The sequence below is a fragment of the Pelodiscus sinensis genome, chromosome 1, assembly GCF_052426305.1.
Source record: "Pelodiscus sinensis isolate ZL-2025 chromosome 1, ASM5242630v1, whole genome shotgun sequence".
Lineage (NCBI taxonomy): Eukaryota > Metazoa > Chordata > Testudines > Trionychidae > Pelodiscus > Pelodiscus sinensis.
This window is the reverse complement of record NC_143052.1, coordinates 43,340,693-43,358,414: the sequence shown is the minus strand read 5'-3', so window position 1 is coordinate 43,358,414 and position 17,722 is coordinate 43,340,693. Positions and strand designations below refer to the sequence as shown.

Here is a 17,722-nt window from a genome sequence, read left to right as displayed (position 1 = left end):
GCAATGGTTAGGTGAAAAGGATACAAAATAGAACTTCAGTGGAGAAGGAAGGATCGTCTGTCCTAATGAAGCTTAGTTAGCAGCCTTCCCGCAAGCTACCAGTATACCCCTATAGCAGTTAGTAAGTCCCCCATATTGCCCAACCACACCCTGTACACTACAAGAGGGGCATTGTAGGATGGTTTATTTGAACTCTACAATGTTTCTGTGCATAGGAAATTCTGTCCCAGCCATTTGCAGATCTGCGGATCCTTGCATGCAGCCAGTGACCTATAGGAGACGGAACCAAGGCTAAAACTAGGGAAGTAAAATCCTGGTTAATCAGTTAACCAATTAAACCTTTGGTGTAACCAGTTAACTGATTATGTGGGATCCCATGCTGGGAGGCCAGCCCCAAGTGCGGGGATGAAGGGGAGGGGGCGGGAAGAGGGGCAGCTTCTGCTTCCAGCCTGCCCTGCACAGGAAGTTCCAGCTCCTGATCCCTGAGGGGCTAGAGCAGCCCTTCGCCCATGGCAGGCTGTGGGATGCTTCCAGGTACGGGTTAACCAATACCCAGTGAGCATCATCCATTATGGTGATGGTTACCAGGTAACCTGTTAACCATTCACATCCCTAGCCAAAACTGTCCCCTATGTCTTAGGGAACAATCCACCCATTACTGAAATGTAGCATTAGATTGCTCATTTTGAAGACTGAAAAATAATAGACAGGTGAAAGTAGGTGATAAATTGGACAGATAATTGAATGATTGAATAGGATTACATGAGCTGGAGTTTGGCCAGGAGACTGGCACTAGCATTTCAACATTATTGCATATTGTTGTGACTCAAATATTCTACAGAGAGCCAATACTTATGGCTAACATCAGACAGTGACAGAGTAAAAAGATACTCATGTAAAATGGATAATTTTTATTGTGAAGTGAATATTTACAGGAGTGGTGGGGTACCTGTGGCCTCCAGGACAGATCTTGCCCTCTGTTTCATTTAATCCATCCTGCAGCAAGTCTCGCCCTGAGCCTCAAGAGACCCCCGTAGGGCGGGAGCCATGAGATCTGGCTTGCCAGCACATCTCTGTGGCCCTGAGGTGGAGGGAGGGCCACGGATGCTCCACATGCTGGCCCACTACCAGTGCCCACTCTGCAGCTCCCACTGGCTGAGAACCATGGCCAATGGGAGTGATGGGGACAGTGCGTGTGGGTGTGTGCACCACACAGAGGCTATGTCAACACTGCTTTTTCTTGTAACAGAAGATATGCAAATCACCGTCATTTGCTATGCTTCGCCGATCCTTTTTGCGGAAGAGGTTTTGCCACTAAAAATCCCCATGTAGACAGAGCCATTTGTTGGAGGAAAAAAAAAACCCTTTTTGCTCAAGATCCCTTATTCCTCAAAATATGAGGTTTACAGGATCTTGTGCAAAAAGGTTTTTTCCCGACAAATGGCCCCATCTACATGAGGCTTTTTAGTGGCAAAACCTCTTCCGCAAAAAGGATTGGCAGAAGATATGCAAATGAGAGCGCAATTTGCATATGTTCTGCTACAAAAAAAATCAAACAAACAAAAAACCCTCGGCAGTGTACACATAGCCAGAGATGGCATGGCTCCTCTGCCAGTGTCCCCACTAAGCTTCATAGGTGACTAATCAGTCCCACCCAGTCAGAGGCTCAGAGCTCCAGGCACAGAGCTTACTGACTCAATGGGACTGATCAATCACCTGCGGAACTGTGCTACCCCACAGTTTAGGGGGAAACACTGTCCGCCACCAAGGGGCCAGACATGGCAGCTGCTTCTAGGAGCTACATGAAGCCAGGGGAGGAAAGAACCTGCATTAGCTCTGCCACAAGGTTGACTGGGAGCCACCTAAGGTTAGTGCAGTCTGGGTGAAGCCCACATCCCAAACCCTCTCTTACACCCTCTCCCCCAGATCCCACACCCACACCCCAACCCCCTCCTGGAGCCCTCACCCCCTCCTGCACTCCATACCTCTGTCCTGTCCGCAGCCATGCTTCAGAGCCACATCCCAGTTGGAACTCATATTCCCTCTGACCCACCAGCTAAGCATGCTAAGGAGCAAGTAATTGGCTAATCATGTAGTCAATACAATTTGTATCAACCACACAATTGATAAGGGGAAGCGCTCTGCAGAGCCACAGAAGGGATATCTGTGGGGTAGCTCCGTACCAACCCTGGGACCGCTGCAGCTCTGCCTATCCTGCCCCTTCCTGCCCATCACAGAGGCAGTGCTGGGGGGAACTGGCTTTTAAGCTGGCTCCTCCCAGCACCAGTTTCCTGCTTCCCCCCTTTGCGGTAACCCTGATACAGAGGCAGCAACGGGGGAGGGAGAAGCAAGTAGTCAAGTAGTGACTCGACTACGCAATAAGCCTAGGCTTATCCAGTAGTCGACTACTTGAGTAGCCATTTACATCCCTAACTCCAACCCCTGCCTCAACCCTAAGATCCCTCCCAAAATCCAAATCCCTTGCCCCCAGTCCACAGCCCCTCTCCTTCACTATAAATTCCACTTTCCAGAGCCCATACCTCCAACTAGAGCCCTCACCTCTTCCTGGACTTCAAATCCTGCCTCAGTCTAGAGCTTCCTCCCACATCCTGAAGCCTAATTTTTGGTTTCACTCTGGAGGGTAGGGAAAGTCACAAGCTACTGCCCCCTTGGGGCTATGTGTGGCCCAGGACTGTTTTTTTTCTTTCCTGTGGGGCAGTGATCCCTGAGAGATAAAAGGTTCCTCACCCTGATTTACAGGAAAGCAAAAAGCTCTCTAAACTGTTGAAATATTTGCTAATATAGATAAAAGTTCATTGCCAGAAAAATACTTTAATAGAAGTTTCTAAGTTGGGTCATCTAGAAAGAGATAATAAATATTGTAATTTGCCTTCCTGCATGACTCTATCCTATCCCAGATCAACATTTTCTAAAATTCTTGCATTCACTAGGCAGAGTAGTTAATCTTTTTTGATAATATAGATACCTGGTATATAATCATGAACTCTAATAATAAAAATTAATATGCAATTTTTATAGAAAAATGGATCAGATCTTAAAATATCTTGTGTTGGGAAAGCTTTAAAAATATATGTTGATTACCAAAGACTGTATTACTGTCATTCTTTTTAAGTAAGATCACTGTTGATAAAGCCAACTTTCAAGGAAAAAAAATCATAATTTCTAGTTTTGACAGTTAAAAACAAAAGCCATCTGGGAATATCTTACACCTGTATTTCTCGGAGTTCAAGAAACTAGTCTTGAACTGTAGTCTTAATGGAACAGTAAATTGAATTGTACTGTTGAGCCACTAGGTTGGTGGCACTGTGTGGAAAAAAACAAACAAACAAACCATTTTTACCCATCTTCAACCATACCTGGCATAGCTTTAAAGGTGATGATGTTTATAAGCAAGCTCTGACAGTTCACATCTTGTGAATAAGAATGTGATAGTTGTACTCCTTTTAGAAATTTCTGACTTAAAGACTAACAAGAGTTCCAAGAAGAAAAGTGTTTTTAAATACACACAGAGCAAATCATATATATGGTTGGGATAGCCATTAGAGCTACCAGGGGACAGAACTAGTACAGAAGTTTCTTGTTAATGGCCCAGTGCCTCTCAAGGAATACTCGGTTTTGGGAAGCTCACGTGGACCCCTCTATAACTGGAAAATCCTGTCCACAACCATGGGGTGATGTGGCCTGTGATACAAGGACCCAAGACTGCCAGAGATTTACTCCTTATCTCCCACACAGTTTTTAACATGAAAGAATATGATCTGGGTCATAGTAACTATATAGGACTGTCTACACAAACGTTTAGTACACAGCAAGTTGAGTTTGTGAATCTACCCTGAATTAGCCTGCCATTCACTAGTTGTCCTAGGGACCCTGCTGGTGTGCATTACCAGGTCATTGGTGCACTCTGACCTGGTTTTGTAGCTTGAGGGATATAAAAATAGATCTAATTTTCTAAAGTATTTATAAAACAATTCCTTCTAATCTATACTCTTTAGGATGGCCTGCACAACTCTGATGGCTTTGCTACTTGTAGTGCCAAAATCCATCCCAAACTTGGCCTGCTACCAATTTTATACCAGATCATACTCATGTGTGTACAAACCACACACACTCTTCTCTCTCATGAAGCTTGCTGGCAGTGGCAAAATCAGATCACATTACTGTATATACAAAGTATCAAGGAAAGCTGTGGGGTGGGGAGGAAGAGAGAGAGAGAGAGAGAGAAAGAAAGAGAATGCAAGTATCGATGAGCGCATGCACTACACTGGAACTAGCCTGTTGTTCCAAACTGCTGCACAGTATAACTGCCCCCATTTGCTTAATATACCTTTTAAAAAGGATCAATAGTTATAATTTAGAAGGCTATAGTGTGTATACACTCAGACACAATTTAAAATCGTAGGCATGAATATGACTATGATCATTTACCTTTGTCATTTGTTCTGCCAATTGTAGACGTCCATCTAGTTCACGTCTGATCTGAGCTGCTTGTTCATCTGCATTATCCAGCTTCAATACAGAACACACAAAATACAAAATTAATCATGTGGGCAAGCTATAGTAAGTTGGTAGCTTTAATTATATAAAAATAATGTATTTCATCATAAGGAAGTAACAGAAAAGCTTCAAATGTTCTCTATTTACAGTAAAATGCTACACAAACAATAAAAGTCTGACATCAGAAATGCAAGAAAATTTCCATTTGTAATAAATCATGACAATGCATCATCATTAGACAGACAAGGTGGGTGAGGTAATATTAGCTATTTTTATTGGACTAACATCTGTTGATGACAGAGACAAATATTTCCACCTTACATAGAGTTCTTCAGCTCTGGGTAAGCTCAAAAGATAGCTCAACTCAATGAAAGGTATTATCTAATTACCCTCTCTCTAATACTGTGGAATCAACATAGCTATAACACTGAATATATGACAACTACAGATGTAAATAATCACAGAGGCATTAGCCACTAGAGCTCTGACATACAGAGTTATATAGAATGGCTGTAGTTAAAAATTCCCATTATTGTCCCCATTATTAGGATATAAGCTTTCATTCTATCTCCCAAAAAGCAATTTTGGAAGTTAACAAAGAACCTTACAGTCTACCTTTGAGACAGATACACTAAGTGAGAGTAACAAAAAAAGACGGGGGATGGAGAGAGATAAAACTAATATTATAGAAACAGAACTGTCAGTGCCATTTTAAAAATCACATGAACCATTTTAACTGGCTGTTAGTACGGGAATGCGTTAAGAGATTAGATTAACCCATAATCTCCAGAAAACACTGCAAATCATTCCTGTTTGATAATGCTTTTCCATTGTAACTAGAATGACAATTCCCATCAGCGACTCACTTATTTATCCCCAAAAAAACAAAAGCATGCAGGAGAGACAGGCAGAAAGAGACACTTTTTTTAACCTTGTTCCACCACACTGCCCAAACCTCCCAGCCACTGCAACACATTCTAGTTTATTACTTTCAAAACCTGGCTGCTCCTTGCTACCAGGTCTTCTGATACATGCCGTTCTGCCTGGACACACTCAAGAAACCTCCTAATTCTATTAACACACTAACAAATACTTTCTGTCAATCAATTATTTTTGCCATCTGCATACTTCTCTCTAGCTTAAGTTTTTCATTCAATTTCTCCCCAAAATATTTTACTCTCTCTCCTATCTCCTAAAAGAGCAAAGGTATTTTTATTATTATTATAGATAGGGCTGGTATCACTCACTACTAAGGTTACACAACACTTCAATTTATAAGACCCTCTTTTCAGTTTATAACTTAGCCAAAATTGAACCATTGTGGGCTGACATTTTCTATGCTAAGTGTCTGATTTTTTTTTCTGGACAAAATTTCCACCAAAATAGTTCATTCACTGACAATAAGAGTTAGGGGAAAAACTGATGCCTGTGTTCAAAAATATTTTTGAACAGCTCTATTGCTTTGAGCTTTGGAATAGGGACTTGAATTGGCAGGGGAATAGTCTGTGTACTGGGGGGAGGGGGGTGTCTTTTGCCGGCCCTGTGAAAAACCAACACATATGGAGTCAAATTATAAGCCTTTGAAAAAAATCTCAGTTTACACATGGTCATTTTTAATAGCTAAATTCCTCAAGATTCTATTTATGGAACATGCTCCAACTTAGGGCTGAGCAGCACCTTCCCTGCAATTACAGTTTTGGGCTGCTGAAGGTCATGCCATGTTCAGGTCCCTGAACTGAGAACATGGAGGCTCTTCTGAAGTCTGATTTGCTGCTGAACCCAAGCAGAATGGAGAAGAAGGATGCCTGATGCAAAAGTAGAGAGGACGAGAGTCACAAACTTGCAGAGAGGTGAGGGAAGTATATTGGAACAAGGAACCAGGGAACTTGGGACTGGAAAGTGAAGTGGAGGGAATATTGAGTCTTGGTCAGAACACTGCAACTAAGAATGAGGAGAAGACTGGGGGCGATTGTGCAAGAGACTAGTTAAGAGAAATAATAACTGGCTACTGCAGTTATTTTTCTTAGACTTCCTTCTACAGCGTTTGGTACTAGACAAGGACAGTGACAGGCCGTCCTTGCTGTAAGTCCAAGATATGTTCCAAAAAAACTTGGACTTCTAGCAAAACAACTTAAAGTGGGGCATTTTTTTTCCTGTAGCTGACTTCCATTTGCGCAAAAAATTTTTGCGTTACTTACGCGCAATTAGCAGGAGGACTTATAACGCATCAGTTCCTACAAGTGTCAATGACTTTAGTGAAGAACAGATGTATACTGAGGCAACTTATAGTGTATACTGAATATGAATGGCTTGTCTGACCCAGTTGAGCTAGTTCTATATTTCTACAGCTTTAGCTCCATGGTCAGCATTACTGTTGCAATGACATCCTCTATTAACAAGGAATCCTACCTAAGCAGCAACTAAGATCACATTTCTGGAAGTCATTCTGGTTAGGCAGATTCTGCTATAATAGCCCTTACCCAGGCAAAATTGACTTCAATGTGAGTTTATCTGAATAAGAAGTACAGGTCAGATCAACAGCACATTGTTTTGCTCAGTTTACAACATTATATATATATATATATTGTGTGTGTGTGTGTGTGTGTACACATATAATATAGAAAGAAAGCACAGAGCTAATGAATCATCATCCATATGTTTTTTAGAGGTTGAAATACAGCATGTTTTGTAATTCCATTTGTAAATATCTTGTGTTTACTCTTATTTTACCTCAGGGACCAAACATATGTTCATGCATTTTGACAGCAAAAAGAAATGGCACCATGTGAAAAATGTGGCCAAAGTACAAGAACTTGAAGAGGTAGTCATATTGCCACTAAATTTATGAAGTTTGTTTGAGATCCTAACACATATAGTATGTCAAATATCATTCATAAAAGAAATTGAAACATTTTAATTACGTACAAATGGTAATATTGACCTGGCAGAAATCATAGTTCTTCAAATCCATAATTGCTAAAGCTCACTCTTCCCCCTGAAGATTTCATTAATGTTAAATTAGTTTTTTTGTAACTTTTAAATTCCATATTAATGTAAAGTTACATTTCAAGCAACACATTTGCTTTTTAAATTTATGACTGAATTCAAAGTATTTTAAACACATCTGTGCTTTGGGGGCCCCTTCTCATTTCTGCCACACCAATTACTTGCTTCTGTGTTTTTTGAGTGGCTGGCAGCTGCCACAGTACATAATGTTCACCAGTTATCATTAGCCATGATGACCAGTTGGGGCCCTGCTACACTGGGAGGTTAGTGAGAGATACCCACCTAAGATAGCCAACCACTACCTCTCCGGCAGTTCAGTCTGATGGCCAAGGGAGAAAGTTAGAGACATCAGGTGAGTGAGCTACAGTTTGGACCTCCTGGTCCAGTGCCCTTGACCTGATTGGTCCTGGATGAGGGATTTTGCCAGACCAGGGAGGTCATTTCTGGCCCCCCTACTGCCAGCCCCACTCTCTGCCCTGCCAGCCCACCAGGCAGATTCCCCCCCACCAGCAGCCCAGCTGAGTCCTAGGGCTTCCAGTCTCCCACTCTGACTCCCTCCTAAAGCCCAGCTGGGCTGCGCACTGTGGATTCCTCCCTCCTGCTCCTCAGCCACAGCACACCGACACACTCTGATAGGGGAACGTCAATAAAGCATCCTTAAATGGGCCCTGAAGTTGTCTTTTGATCTTGTCTTGACATTTATGCCAGGGTCCTCAAGATTCTGTGCTGGTGGGATTCTCCTTGGGCCCTTTTCAAGCCCCTTGATGCCACTATGGTCTCTTCATTTGTATGAAGCAGGTGTGAAAGTTTCACACCATATATCCAACTCTCTTTTCATAATAAACAATTGTGCAGATACACCACAAGACTAATCAACAACTACATTCACTGTCCTGGCCTGAATTTGAGCAGACCTAGTTATTCCCTTTAACTGAACAGCCTCAGACTTTTCACTCATTTATGCACAAAATTCCTTCTGTCATGTGCTGTCCATAGCCCTATTCTCGCCCCTCAAATCAAACATTTTAGATCTAAATCATGCAGTTCCATTTAAATTGATTTGCTGAGCTGAACTTAAAATGCATTTTCTTCTATATTCATTTCTAGGAACTCAAGGACCCACAACTCTAAAACAATTGTTTCCCTTTTTCCAAACTTGTTGTCCCAGAGGTTTGTAGAAGAATTCCATATTGGACCATACAGCATATTGCTTTGGTATATGCAAAAATAGTTTGAAGATAGTGTGAAGCTTGCTCTGTGGGTATGTGGCTTTGTGAATCAGATAGAATCATTTTGATTATTCATTATTTCCTTCAGATTTAATACAAAGTTAAAAGTCCAGGCATTGTGTACTCTATTTACATGGACACATATGCACAGAAACTGTGAATTCAATAATGTGGGATTCAGATGAAAAAGGTACATTGTGAACTGGAAATAAATATTTCAGCTACTTATTGACTCATTGTGGTCTGTTGACAGATTGAGGGAAGTAAACCAGAGAACCGTAGATGTTCAGATACTGTAAGTCTCCTGTGTTTCTTGCAATTGTATTTTTCAGGGCTGTAATTTATTGCTATTATAAAACTCTTTAGGAACTAACCAGTTTTAGAAGGAAAAATCCAATAAAAAGAGAAGATTGGAAAATTAAATGATTACAATTAAGTTTAATGCTGAAATCTATTTTTCAAACTTCAATTATTTTTCCTCCATCATATGCATTTATTGGTTTGTTCTCTTCATGGGATTGTTTATTAATTCTGAAGTACTGGTTCTCTTTCTGACCTGATAAATCTATTCTTAAATGCAGATTTTCTGCTTTTGGGATACTAAAGCAAGCAAGCAAGTTCGCAATGACATTATATAAACATTACAAATTACTTGGGTTTTACACCCAAAAAAGGGTGAAACAAAATCTTGGATATAATGCATCTGAGAGCGCTGAGAGACTTGGCTGATGTTATAGCAGAATATTGGCCAGTATCCTTAAAAACCTGTGGCAGTTGGGGGAGGTCCCGGATCATTGGAGAAAGGTAAATGTAGTACCCATTGTAGTAAGTTGAGGTCACTAACATGGAGTCAGCAGGCCTAAATAGAGGCCTATAACATGAAAACAGCAACAGGTCTGCAATCTAGTGAGCAAGACTTTGGTTCAGTAACAGGAGCCAAGAAAGAGGCCCTATTGATAACTGTGCGATTGTGTAAGTTAGGTCGAGCATGGAAGGACACAGGGAGGCACTGGGTACAGACTGTAAGCCAAAGGGGAGTAATGGAACATCTTAATAAGAAATGTCTTGGTACAAAAACTCCCTAAAAACTAATGCACATACCAACCTAGGTTCAGGACCAGGTCGGAATTGACAGCATGAAGGATAGTAAGTAAGTCCCCCTTCCATAAGGTGAGGGGTGGTAACTAGGCAACAGAGGGTGGTAACCTGGTGCGTAAAGAAATGATGTAAGTTGTTTGTACCTGTCTATAAAAGGACACCGCAGAGGGTGCTCTCCAGCCAACCTTGGGGGGAGGCGCACTAGGCGCCTGAACGGCAGGTGTCATTGCCTAAACTTACAGAGTGCACAGTAGCTTAATTTTGACTAACTGCTGTTAATATCTATTATATGGCAATAGGCCTGCCCGGTGTTGGTACCTTGTCAACGCGGGCCATAGTGCCCAGTGGTGTAACATTGTACTGATCTCTGTTACCAACTGGTAGAGCTTTGCATTTGACAATAAACCTGCTCGATTGATTTCAAACCTTGCCTGCATCTGTCGTTTCCGGGGCCTCTCAGAGATCTCTTGTGTTGACCCAAGTGCACGGGGTCTAACACTCTAGATAAAGGGAGTACCGATTGTTACGCACGCAGCCGAAAGTTTAACAACGGAGTAGAGGTCCTGTCAGGAGCGCGCCAGGACAACCCTGACCAGACGACGCTGACAGTCCAGACCACCGAAGGTACCGAGGTACGAAAACACCGAGGTACGACACTGGTGACCCCGACCGCTGATCTGGTAAGAAGGCTAACAGTTCTGTTTATCTGTTTGCAATCTAACATCTAAAATGGCAGAAAATCACGAGTTAGGTAACCCCCATCTACATTCCCTTATAACCCTGTTAGGTTTTGATGAAATATGGACCCGTTAGATTGCTAAAAAAGGAGGGCCATATGAGTTTAAAAAAGAGTATGCAGAAACCGGTAGATGTGAAGCCATGGCAGAAACTGAAGCGCTGAAAAAGAGTAATAGTACTAAAAAGCCTAGGATTTTGCAACTTATGTCTATGGCAGTGAGATGGCTTAAACAGCCTGCCACACCGCTAGCCTCCCTGGTAATGGAACAGATAGGGGAAGTAAAAGAAGCAACTTTGCAAAAGAGAAAAGTGCCGTCCCTAGCAAAGCAACAGCCTTTAAGAACTTTCACAGTACCTGAAGCCATGGGACAGAAATTATCAGTGGTAGCCCTGGAAAATGTGAAAGCTGAAACGGGGTCCACTGCATTGCAACCACAAACATATGATAAAAGCCAGGTTCCAGTTGAACTTAAACTGAGACCTAGACTGGTGCCTGTCAGAATGGGAAAAGTAAGTGCACAAGAGGGAGAAGTAGCAAGCAATACTGTCACTGAATTAGTAAATAAAATGAAGGATAAAATGGAACAGTTCACAGAGCACACTAAGAGACAGGAGCTGCGACTTGATTGCAAGAATGTCAGTAAAAAAGAATTTCAAAGTGAAAAAGCAAGATTAAACAGGCTAACAAGAACTGATGCATTAACACATGGAGTTGCCCCAAAACAGTTAAGTGCAGCATGTATGGGCACTCCCACAATTCATCTAGCATGCAGACAAGAACAACAGACACCGGGGGAACAAATTCAGTTTTTACAAGCGCAGGTAACTACCCACACTCTAATCTTAGAGTCAGGATAAAAATCCAGAGTGCAGGTTTCCAACTACTTTAACCCATGAAAGCATACTCTGCACTCAGCTAAAATGCACTCTTCTTTTGAAATATTTTTATCCTTTATAGCCTCTCAGTTTGCTTAATTTGCTGCTGCCTGTATTTTAAGAGAAATTTAAGAGTTAAACGCTCTTGACTCGAGGAAAGTTAGTTTTTATACAAATTTTTAAAATAAAAAGAGGTTAAAAATAAAACAAAATAGGAAACAAAGAAAAATAAGGTAATTTTTTTTCCCGTTTAAATAATTCCCATAAATTAATTATTTTAACCCATCAGAAATGCAACAGCTGGAATGACTCCCAACTTTCCAGAAGATAAGGTTGCTAAGCAATAGACATGCAGACTCTGCTTCTAACTATTAACTTTTATTTGAAACATGGGTTTCTTTTTTATTTCAGTACACCTGTATAGCAGAGTTTTAAAATAAAGCTTAATATAAAGTAAAGAGCAATGCCATAAGTTACTAATTTAATACAACATATTTGGCAAATATTAATAGAAATTGATATCATTTTTATTAATAGTTTTAAATAAGGTAATAATTTGCTGATTTAAATGTTTAATTTTTTTTCTTATTTTGTACAGTTATAAATGTAATGTTGGAGCCATTTGTTTTTAAATTGTGAGTTGTCCTGTATGTCATGTATGTTGTTTTTGTTGTATGTCACGTGTTGCAACAAAAGTCAATTTTTATACTTTTTTTAAAATGTGGTACCACACTATTTTATAATCATTTTATGAATACTATTTTTTTTCAGAGTTACATATATTTCATGTCTCAACAAAGAATGCAATTGCAAACAATTTTTTTTCTTTTATTAATCAAAGTTTTTTATTTTTTTTTTATATTTTAATTCAAAGAAAATGTAAGGGAGACCAGACCCTTAACATTAAAGGTCCAATATTAAGGTTCAGGTAACATTAACAAAATGTCAATTTTAGTATGGATTTTATAACCTTGTTTTTACTTTTAAATGCAGTTATAAGAATAGTATAGCAATAATGCAAAAAGCTAACCAAACTTTTTCAACAGGTTTCCACCTTGAACTCCTAACACAACAAACCATAATAAATGTTTAATATTTTCAAAGTATTTACATACACCTGTTTTAAAAATTCATTTTGATATAAATTGTTTTCTTTTATAGAATATTAAAGGAAAATAGTTGTTAACTTTTGTGCTTTTAAACAGTTTACAAAAGTGGAATTGGTATCACAAGGAAATTAACTCTATAAACTTGGTAACATTGTTAAACACTTTGATGGAAAAGCAATACACCATCTCATGGAACATTGTAAGTATCTATTTTAGCAGTTAAGCATTATATTTGGAAGACAAAATTGGTAATAAACCTCCAGTGAAAATAAATATCTGTACAACAATTGCAAAAGTTTAGTTGTATTATAAAAGACTTGATCCCTATTATAAACAAACTCAACTAACCTGTTTATTAAATTTAAGTTACTAAAAACAAGACAGATGTAAAGAAAAACTTGTATTATGTCAACTAACTGAAGTTTTGTAAGGTTTATCCTACAGATCAAAAACACTAGACGATATCACAGCACAAAAACACTAAAAGATAGCAGCACGCAGTGAAGAAATGCCTAAGCATCAAGAAAAGAGAAGAAAAATGAAGTACTTTATAAATAAAAGACTGTTCACCTCAATGTCCCATATATGGACAATTAAGTTGGCAATCAGCTAGAAATCATTGTTAGTTAATTTAAACTTGGCTATTATGTAAAACCAAATGTTGTTTGCTGTACCACTACTGTTGCTATATCACTGTATTATTATTGTATTTTTGCTGTACACCATTTACAATGCGCATAGCATTGCTAAATTGTTTAGCCATAATAGGTGAAAAATCAACAAATAGGAGCAAATATAAAAAAGGGTTTAAAAAAAAAGGATAGAAAATCACAAAAGAAAATTAAGTGTATAAAACTACAACTTGGGTTAAAAAACAAATCCCTGTTATTACCCATCATGATTTGGATCAGTGACATTAAACCTAAACCGAGGCACATATTATTCCAAACAATTTTGTTTAGTGTCTAGGACCAATACTGAATCCCGACACAGCAATAATTAATAAACTGGTTACTGTCCATTCAGTAAGTTGTCTGGAAACAACTGACTGGTGTGTCACAAAGCACTGCGACCAATGGAACAGAGACGCTAGCCATTCCTGGTTCCTGCCTAGCAAAGTCTATTGCAGAGGGTGACCACCGGCAGTAAGGCTGATGTATAACATGAATGGACAGTACTGGGTAGTAATGGAGTACAAAACATTTATTATAAAAGGCCTCATTTATAATGTCACTACTCCAAATTTCTGTTTTGCTTCTTATATATATAATCTTGAGGGACACACTCTAACAATGTCTATCCCAGTATTTAAAATCACTAAAAAACACTCAGTCTACTATTAATAATAGTACAAATGGTAATTGTATATGCCCTAATTGAAGTGTATGGCTATCAGCAGTACCACACGAGCCAAATCACAATACCAAGTTACAAATGGCTATAAGGTTATGCCATATATACATAGGTGCACTGAGCAAATATGCCTAAATACTCTACAAAAGATACACCATTTCCATATTAATTATTTGAAAAGCCTGTTAAAACTCAATCAAAAAACCTGCATTTCTCAGTACAGTCCTGGGTCTAACATTCCCAGGCCCACCATAAGGGACTGAAAAGAATTGGAAAATAAAATCTGTCCATCAGTCGTACGAGGGAATGTGCAGACTAAGGGACAGATGGGGCATGAGTGTGTGAACAGTATGACAAAGGTGTCCACATGACAGTGTTTAGCCCACTGGGTCACCTTCAGTTCATGCATTATGCTTTTCCGGGACGATGGGTAAACATCCTCCCCATAAAAGGACAAAAAGTGGGGGAATGTAGTAAGTTGAGGTCACTAACATGGAGTCAGCAGGCCTAAATAGAGGCCTATAACATGAAAACAGCAACAGGTCTGCAATCTAGTGAGCAAGACTTTGGTTCAGTAACAGGAGCCAAGAAAGAGGCCCTATTGATAACTGTGCGATTGTGTAAGTTAGGTCGAGCATGGAAGGACACAGGGAGGCACTGGGTACAGACTGTAAGCCAAAGGGGAGTAATGGAACATCTTAATAAGAAATGTCTTGGTACAAAAACTCCCTAAAAACTAATGCACATACCAACCTAGGTTCAGGACCAGGTCGGAATTGACAGCATGAAGGATAGTAAGTAAGTCCCCCTTCCATAAGGTGAGGGGTGGTAACTAGGCAACAGAGGGTGGTAACCTGGTGCGTAAAAAAATGATGTAAGTTTTTTGTACCTATCTATAAAAGGACACCGCAGAGGGTGCTCTCTGGCCGACCTTGGGGGGGGCGCACTAGGCGCCTGAACAGCAGGTGTCATTGCCTAAACTTACAGAGTGCACAGTAGCTTAATTTTGACTAACTGCTGTTAATATCTATTATATGGCAATAGGCCTGCCCGGTGTTGGTACCTTATCAACGCGGGCCATAGTGCCCAGTGGTGTAACATTGTACTGATCTCTGTTACCAACTGGTAGAGCTTTGCATTTGACAATAAACCTGCTCGATTGATTTCAAACCTTGCCTATATCTGTCGTTTCCGGGGCCTCTCAGAGATCTCTTGTGTTGACCCAAGTGCACGGGGTCTAACACTCTAGATAAAGGGAGTACCGATTGTTACGCACGCAGCCGAAAGTTTAACAACGGAGTAGAGGTCCTGTCAGGAGCGCGCCAGGACAACCCTGACCAGACGACGCTGACACTGACAGTCCAGACCACCGAAGGTACCGAGGTACGAAAACACCGAGGTACGACACCCATCTTTTAAAAAAGGAAGGAGAAGGATCTGAGGAACTACACTCTGTTTAGCCTCACCTCGGTACCTGGAAAAATAATGGAGCAGGTCCTCAAGGAATCCATTTTGAAACACTTGGAGGAGAGAAAGGTGATCAGGAACAGCCAACATAGATTCTCCAACCCTGAAGGGGTTCCAAAGAGGATGGAGTCAGGATATTCTCACTGGTGGCAGATAACAGATCTAGAAGGAATGGTGTCAAGCTGCAGTGTAGGAAGTCTGGTTGAATGTTAGGAAAAACTACTTCATCAGCCTCCTAGTGAAGAACTGGAATGGGTTGCCTAAGGAGGCAGCGGAATCTCCATCCTTAGAGGTTTATAAGGCTAGGCTTGAGAAAGCCCTGCCTGGAATGATTTAGTCAGTGCTGGTCCTGCTTTGAGCAGGGGGTTGGTTTGCTCTAACACTAATCTTCTTGGATTCTATGAAATCTTGGCAATATACATTTTTAGTGTGTGAATAATTTTTGAAATTAGTCAAACTGGAAGCTCTGAAACCATGGTAGACTCCATATTTCCAAGCATGTATACCTCACATTAATAGTGTACATGAGGCTTTGTTCACATTAATAGTGTACATGAGGCTTAATTCCAAAAATTGTGACCACTGACCCTGATGAAATTTGTTTTACATCATAATCATCATTTGTCCACATGAAAAAGTTACTATGTCAGAAAAAATGCTCAGGAAAAGCCTGGAATTGCAATAACAGAGGATCAAGTCATCACATGAGCTGAGAACATGCAATTCCCACTGAAGTCTGTGGAAACAGCATTTATACAACTGATGGGATAAGTGAGCTCGCAAAGTGCTACATGTCAAGGTTCTACTGCCAGACAGATGGGTATAACTACACAGCACCCAACACCACCTTAAATGAGGCATCAGAGGCATCAGTCTGTCATTTTTAAAAGCACTTATTTACTCATTTTGAAAAACTGTATTGAGAAAGACAAAATGACTGTCAAATCAACAGTAATAGTGAATAATTCTGTCACACGATGTTCTCTTTAATAGAATGAGCCAGGATAATTTTGTAAAAGAAAAAAAGATGTGTCATCTAAAGATATAAAATGCTATTAAACATCTGCAGTGTCCTCCATCTAAATATACACAGTATAGTATTACAGATTCATCTGACTGTAGAAAACCAATGAGTTACTTTTAATAACCATTCAATAACCTTTTCCCCACAAACACACCTGGTATTATATTTACTTACTTTTATTACAATTATCAAAGAGCTCAAGAGAGGATCTAAAAGGCAGCAAAAGCTGAACAATAATCAATACAAAGCAGACTTCTGATTTGATCAGCTGCTACTTTTTTTTTTCTTCTTGGTAAGCAAAAGAAAGAGATGTGTTTTGTACATGTATCTGTACATGAGTAAGTGGGCGATATCTGAAATATTTCACAAGGTTTAAAACGTAAAAAAAGGATTTTTTTATTATTTGTTGGTACATATATTTTGAACGTGGCACTTGAAATTCCAGTGCCTGATATTTCTCTTGTCTTTCTAGGTAAAGCTATAATATCAGCTCATTAAAGTAATACTCATTTGACATAAAGCTAGCATTTAATATAACCACAGACAATGGCTCTGAAATAATGTGGCAATATAGGTTTTTCATCATGTTGATATTTATATTCTATTTTTTTTCTGGATACATTAAGTTGAAATGGAGTAAAATGGCTCTGGTGAGTACCCATAAGATGAATGGCGTGAGTGAGGAATTTGGACAAAATGTTTAAACTGAAATAAAGTAATAACGAATGAAATCTACTGAAGAACAACTAAATTTGCAACCCAGAAAAGAACAATTGAATACTTAAACTGTGAAAGGAATGGAAGAACCTCTAATATAATTAAGTGATAAGTTTAGAATTATATATTCTTGGTGATAGGACAGAAGAAAATTTATCAGAAGAGTCTAACCACAGGGTCATTTTTTGTCTTTATTCTAACGAAATTAGGGAAGAGAGAGAGGGTTTGAAGATATAAACTGAATACATTATAATGACAGATGCTTTCCCATTACTAGCTACCTGGTGCTCTGACACAGGGATTGCCAGTCAGTTGGTGAGATGAGAATGAACTCAAGTAACACGAGAGCCCAGCTGCAATATGGTGCACCTGTATTGTGTAATTGTGAAAGAGTAATTGTGTTTTAAGTTTTGAGGAGTATTAGTGACTAAAAGGACATATTTAATGAGATGCCAAAAAACCTATCAAACTCCATCTACACAACAATATACAATGTTATTTCTTTTGCCAGGCAGAAAATTTCAAATTAGCAGATAAGACATAGAAATGTGAGGAAAATGATGGAGAATCATCCAAGATTTTTTCTG

The 17,722-nt window shown here is 39.6% G+C and overlaps 1 protein-coding gene across 4 annotated transcripts in view; it reads right to left on the bottom strand.

Moving 5' to 3' along the window:
- Nucleotides 1-17,722, bottom strand: part of CADPS2 (calcium dependent secretion activator 2) — a 506,811-nt gene that overhangs the window by 296,997 nt on the left and 192,092 nt on the right. For all 4 annotated transcript variants that reach the window (XM_075928806.2, XM_075928789.2, XM_075928797.2 and 1 more), the window contains exon 4: nucleotides 4,450-4,530. In XM_075928806.2, the coding sequence (XP_075784921.1) occupies nucleotides 4,450-4,530 (81 nt within the window). The remainder of the gene's footprint in view (nucleotides 1-4,449; nucleotides 4,531-17,722) is intronic.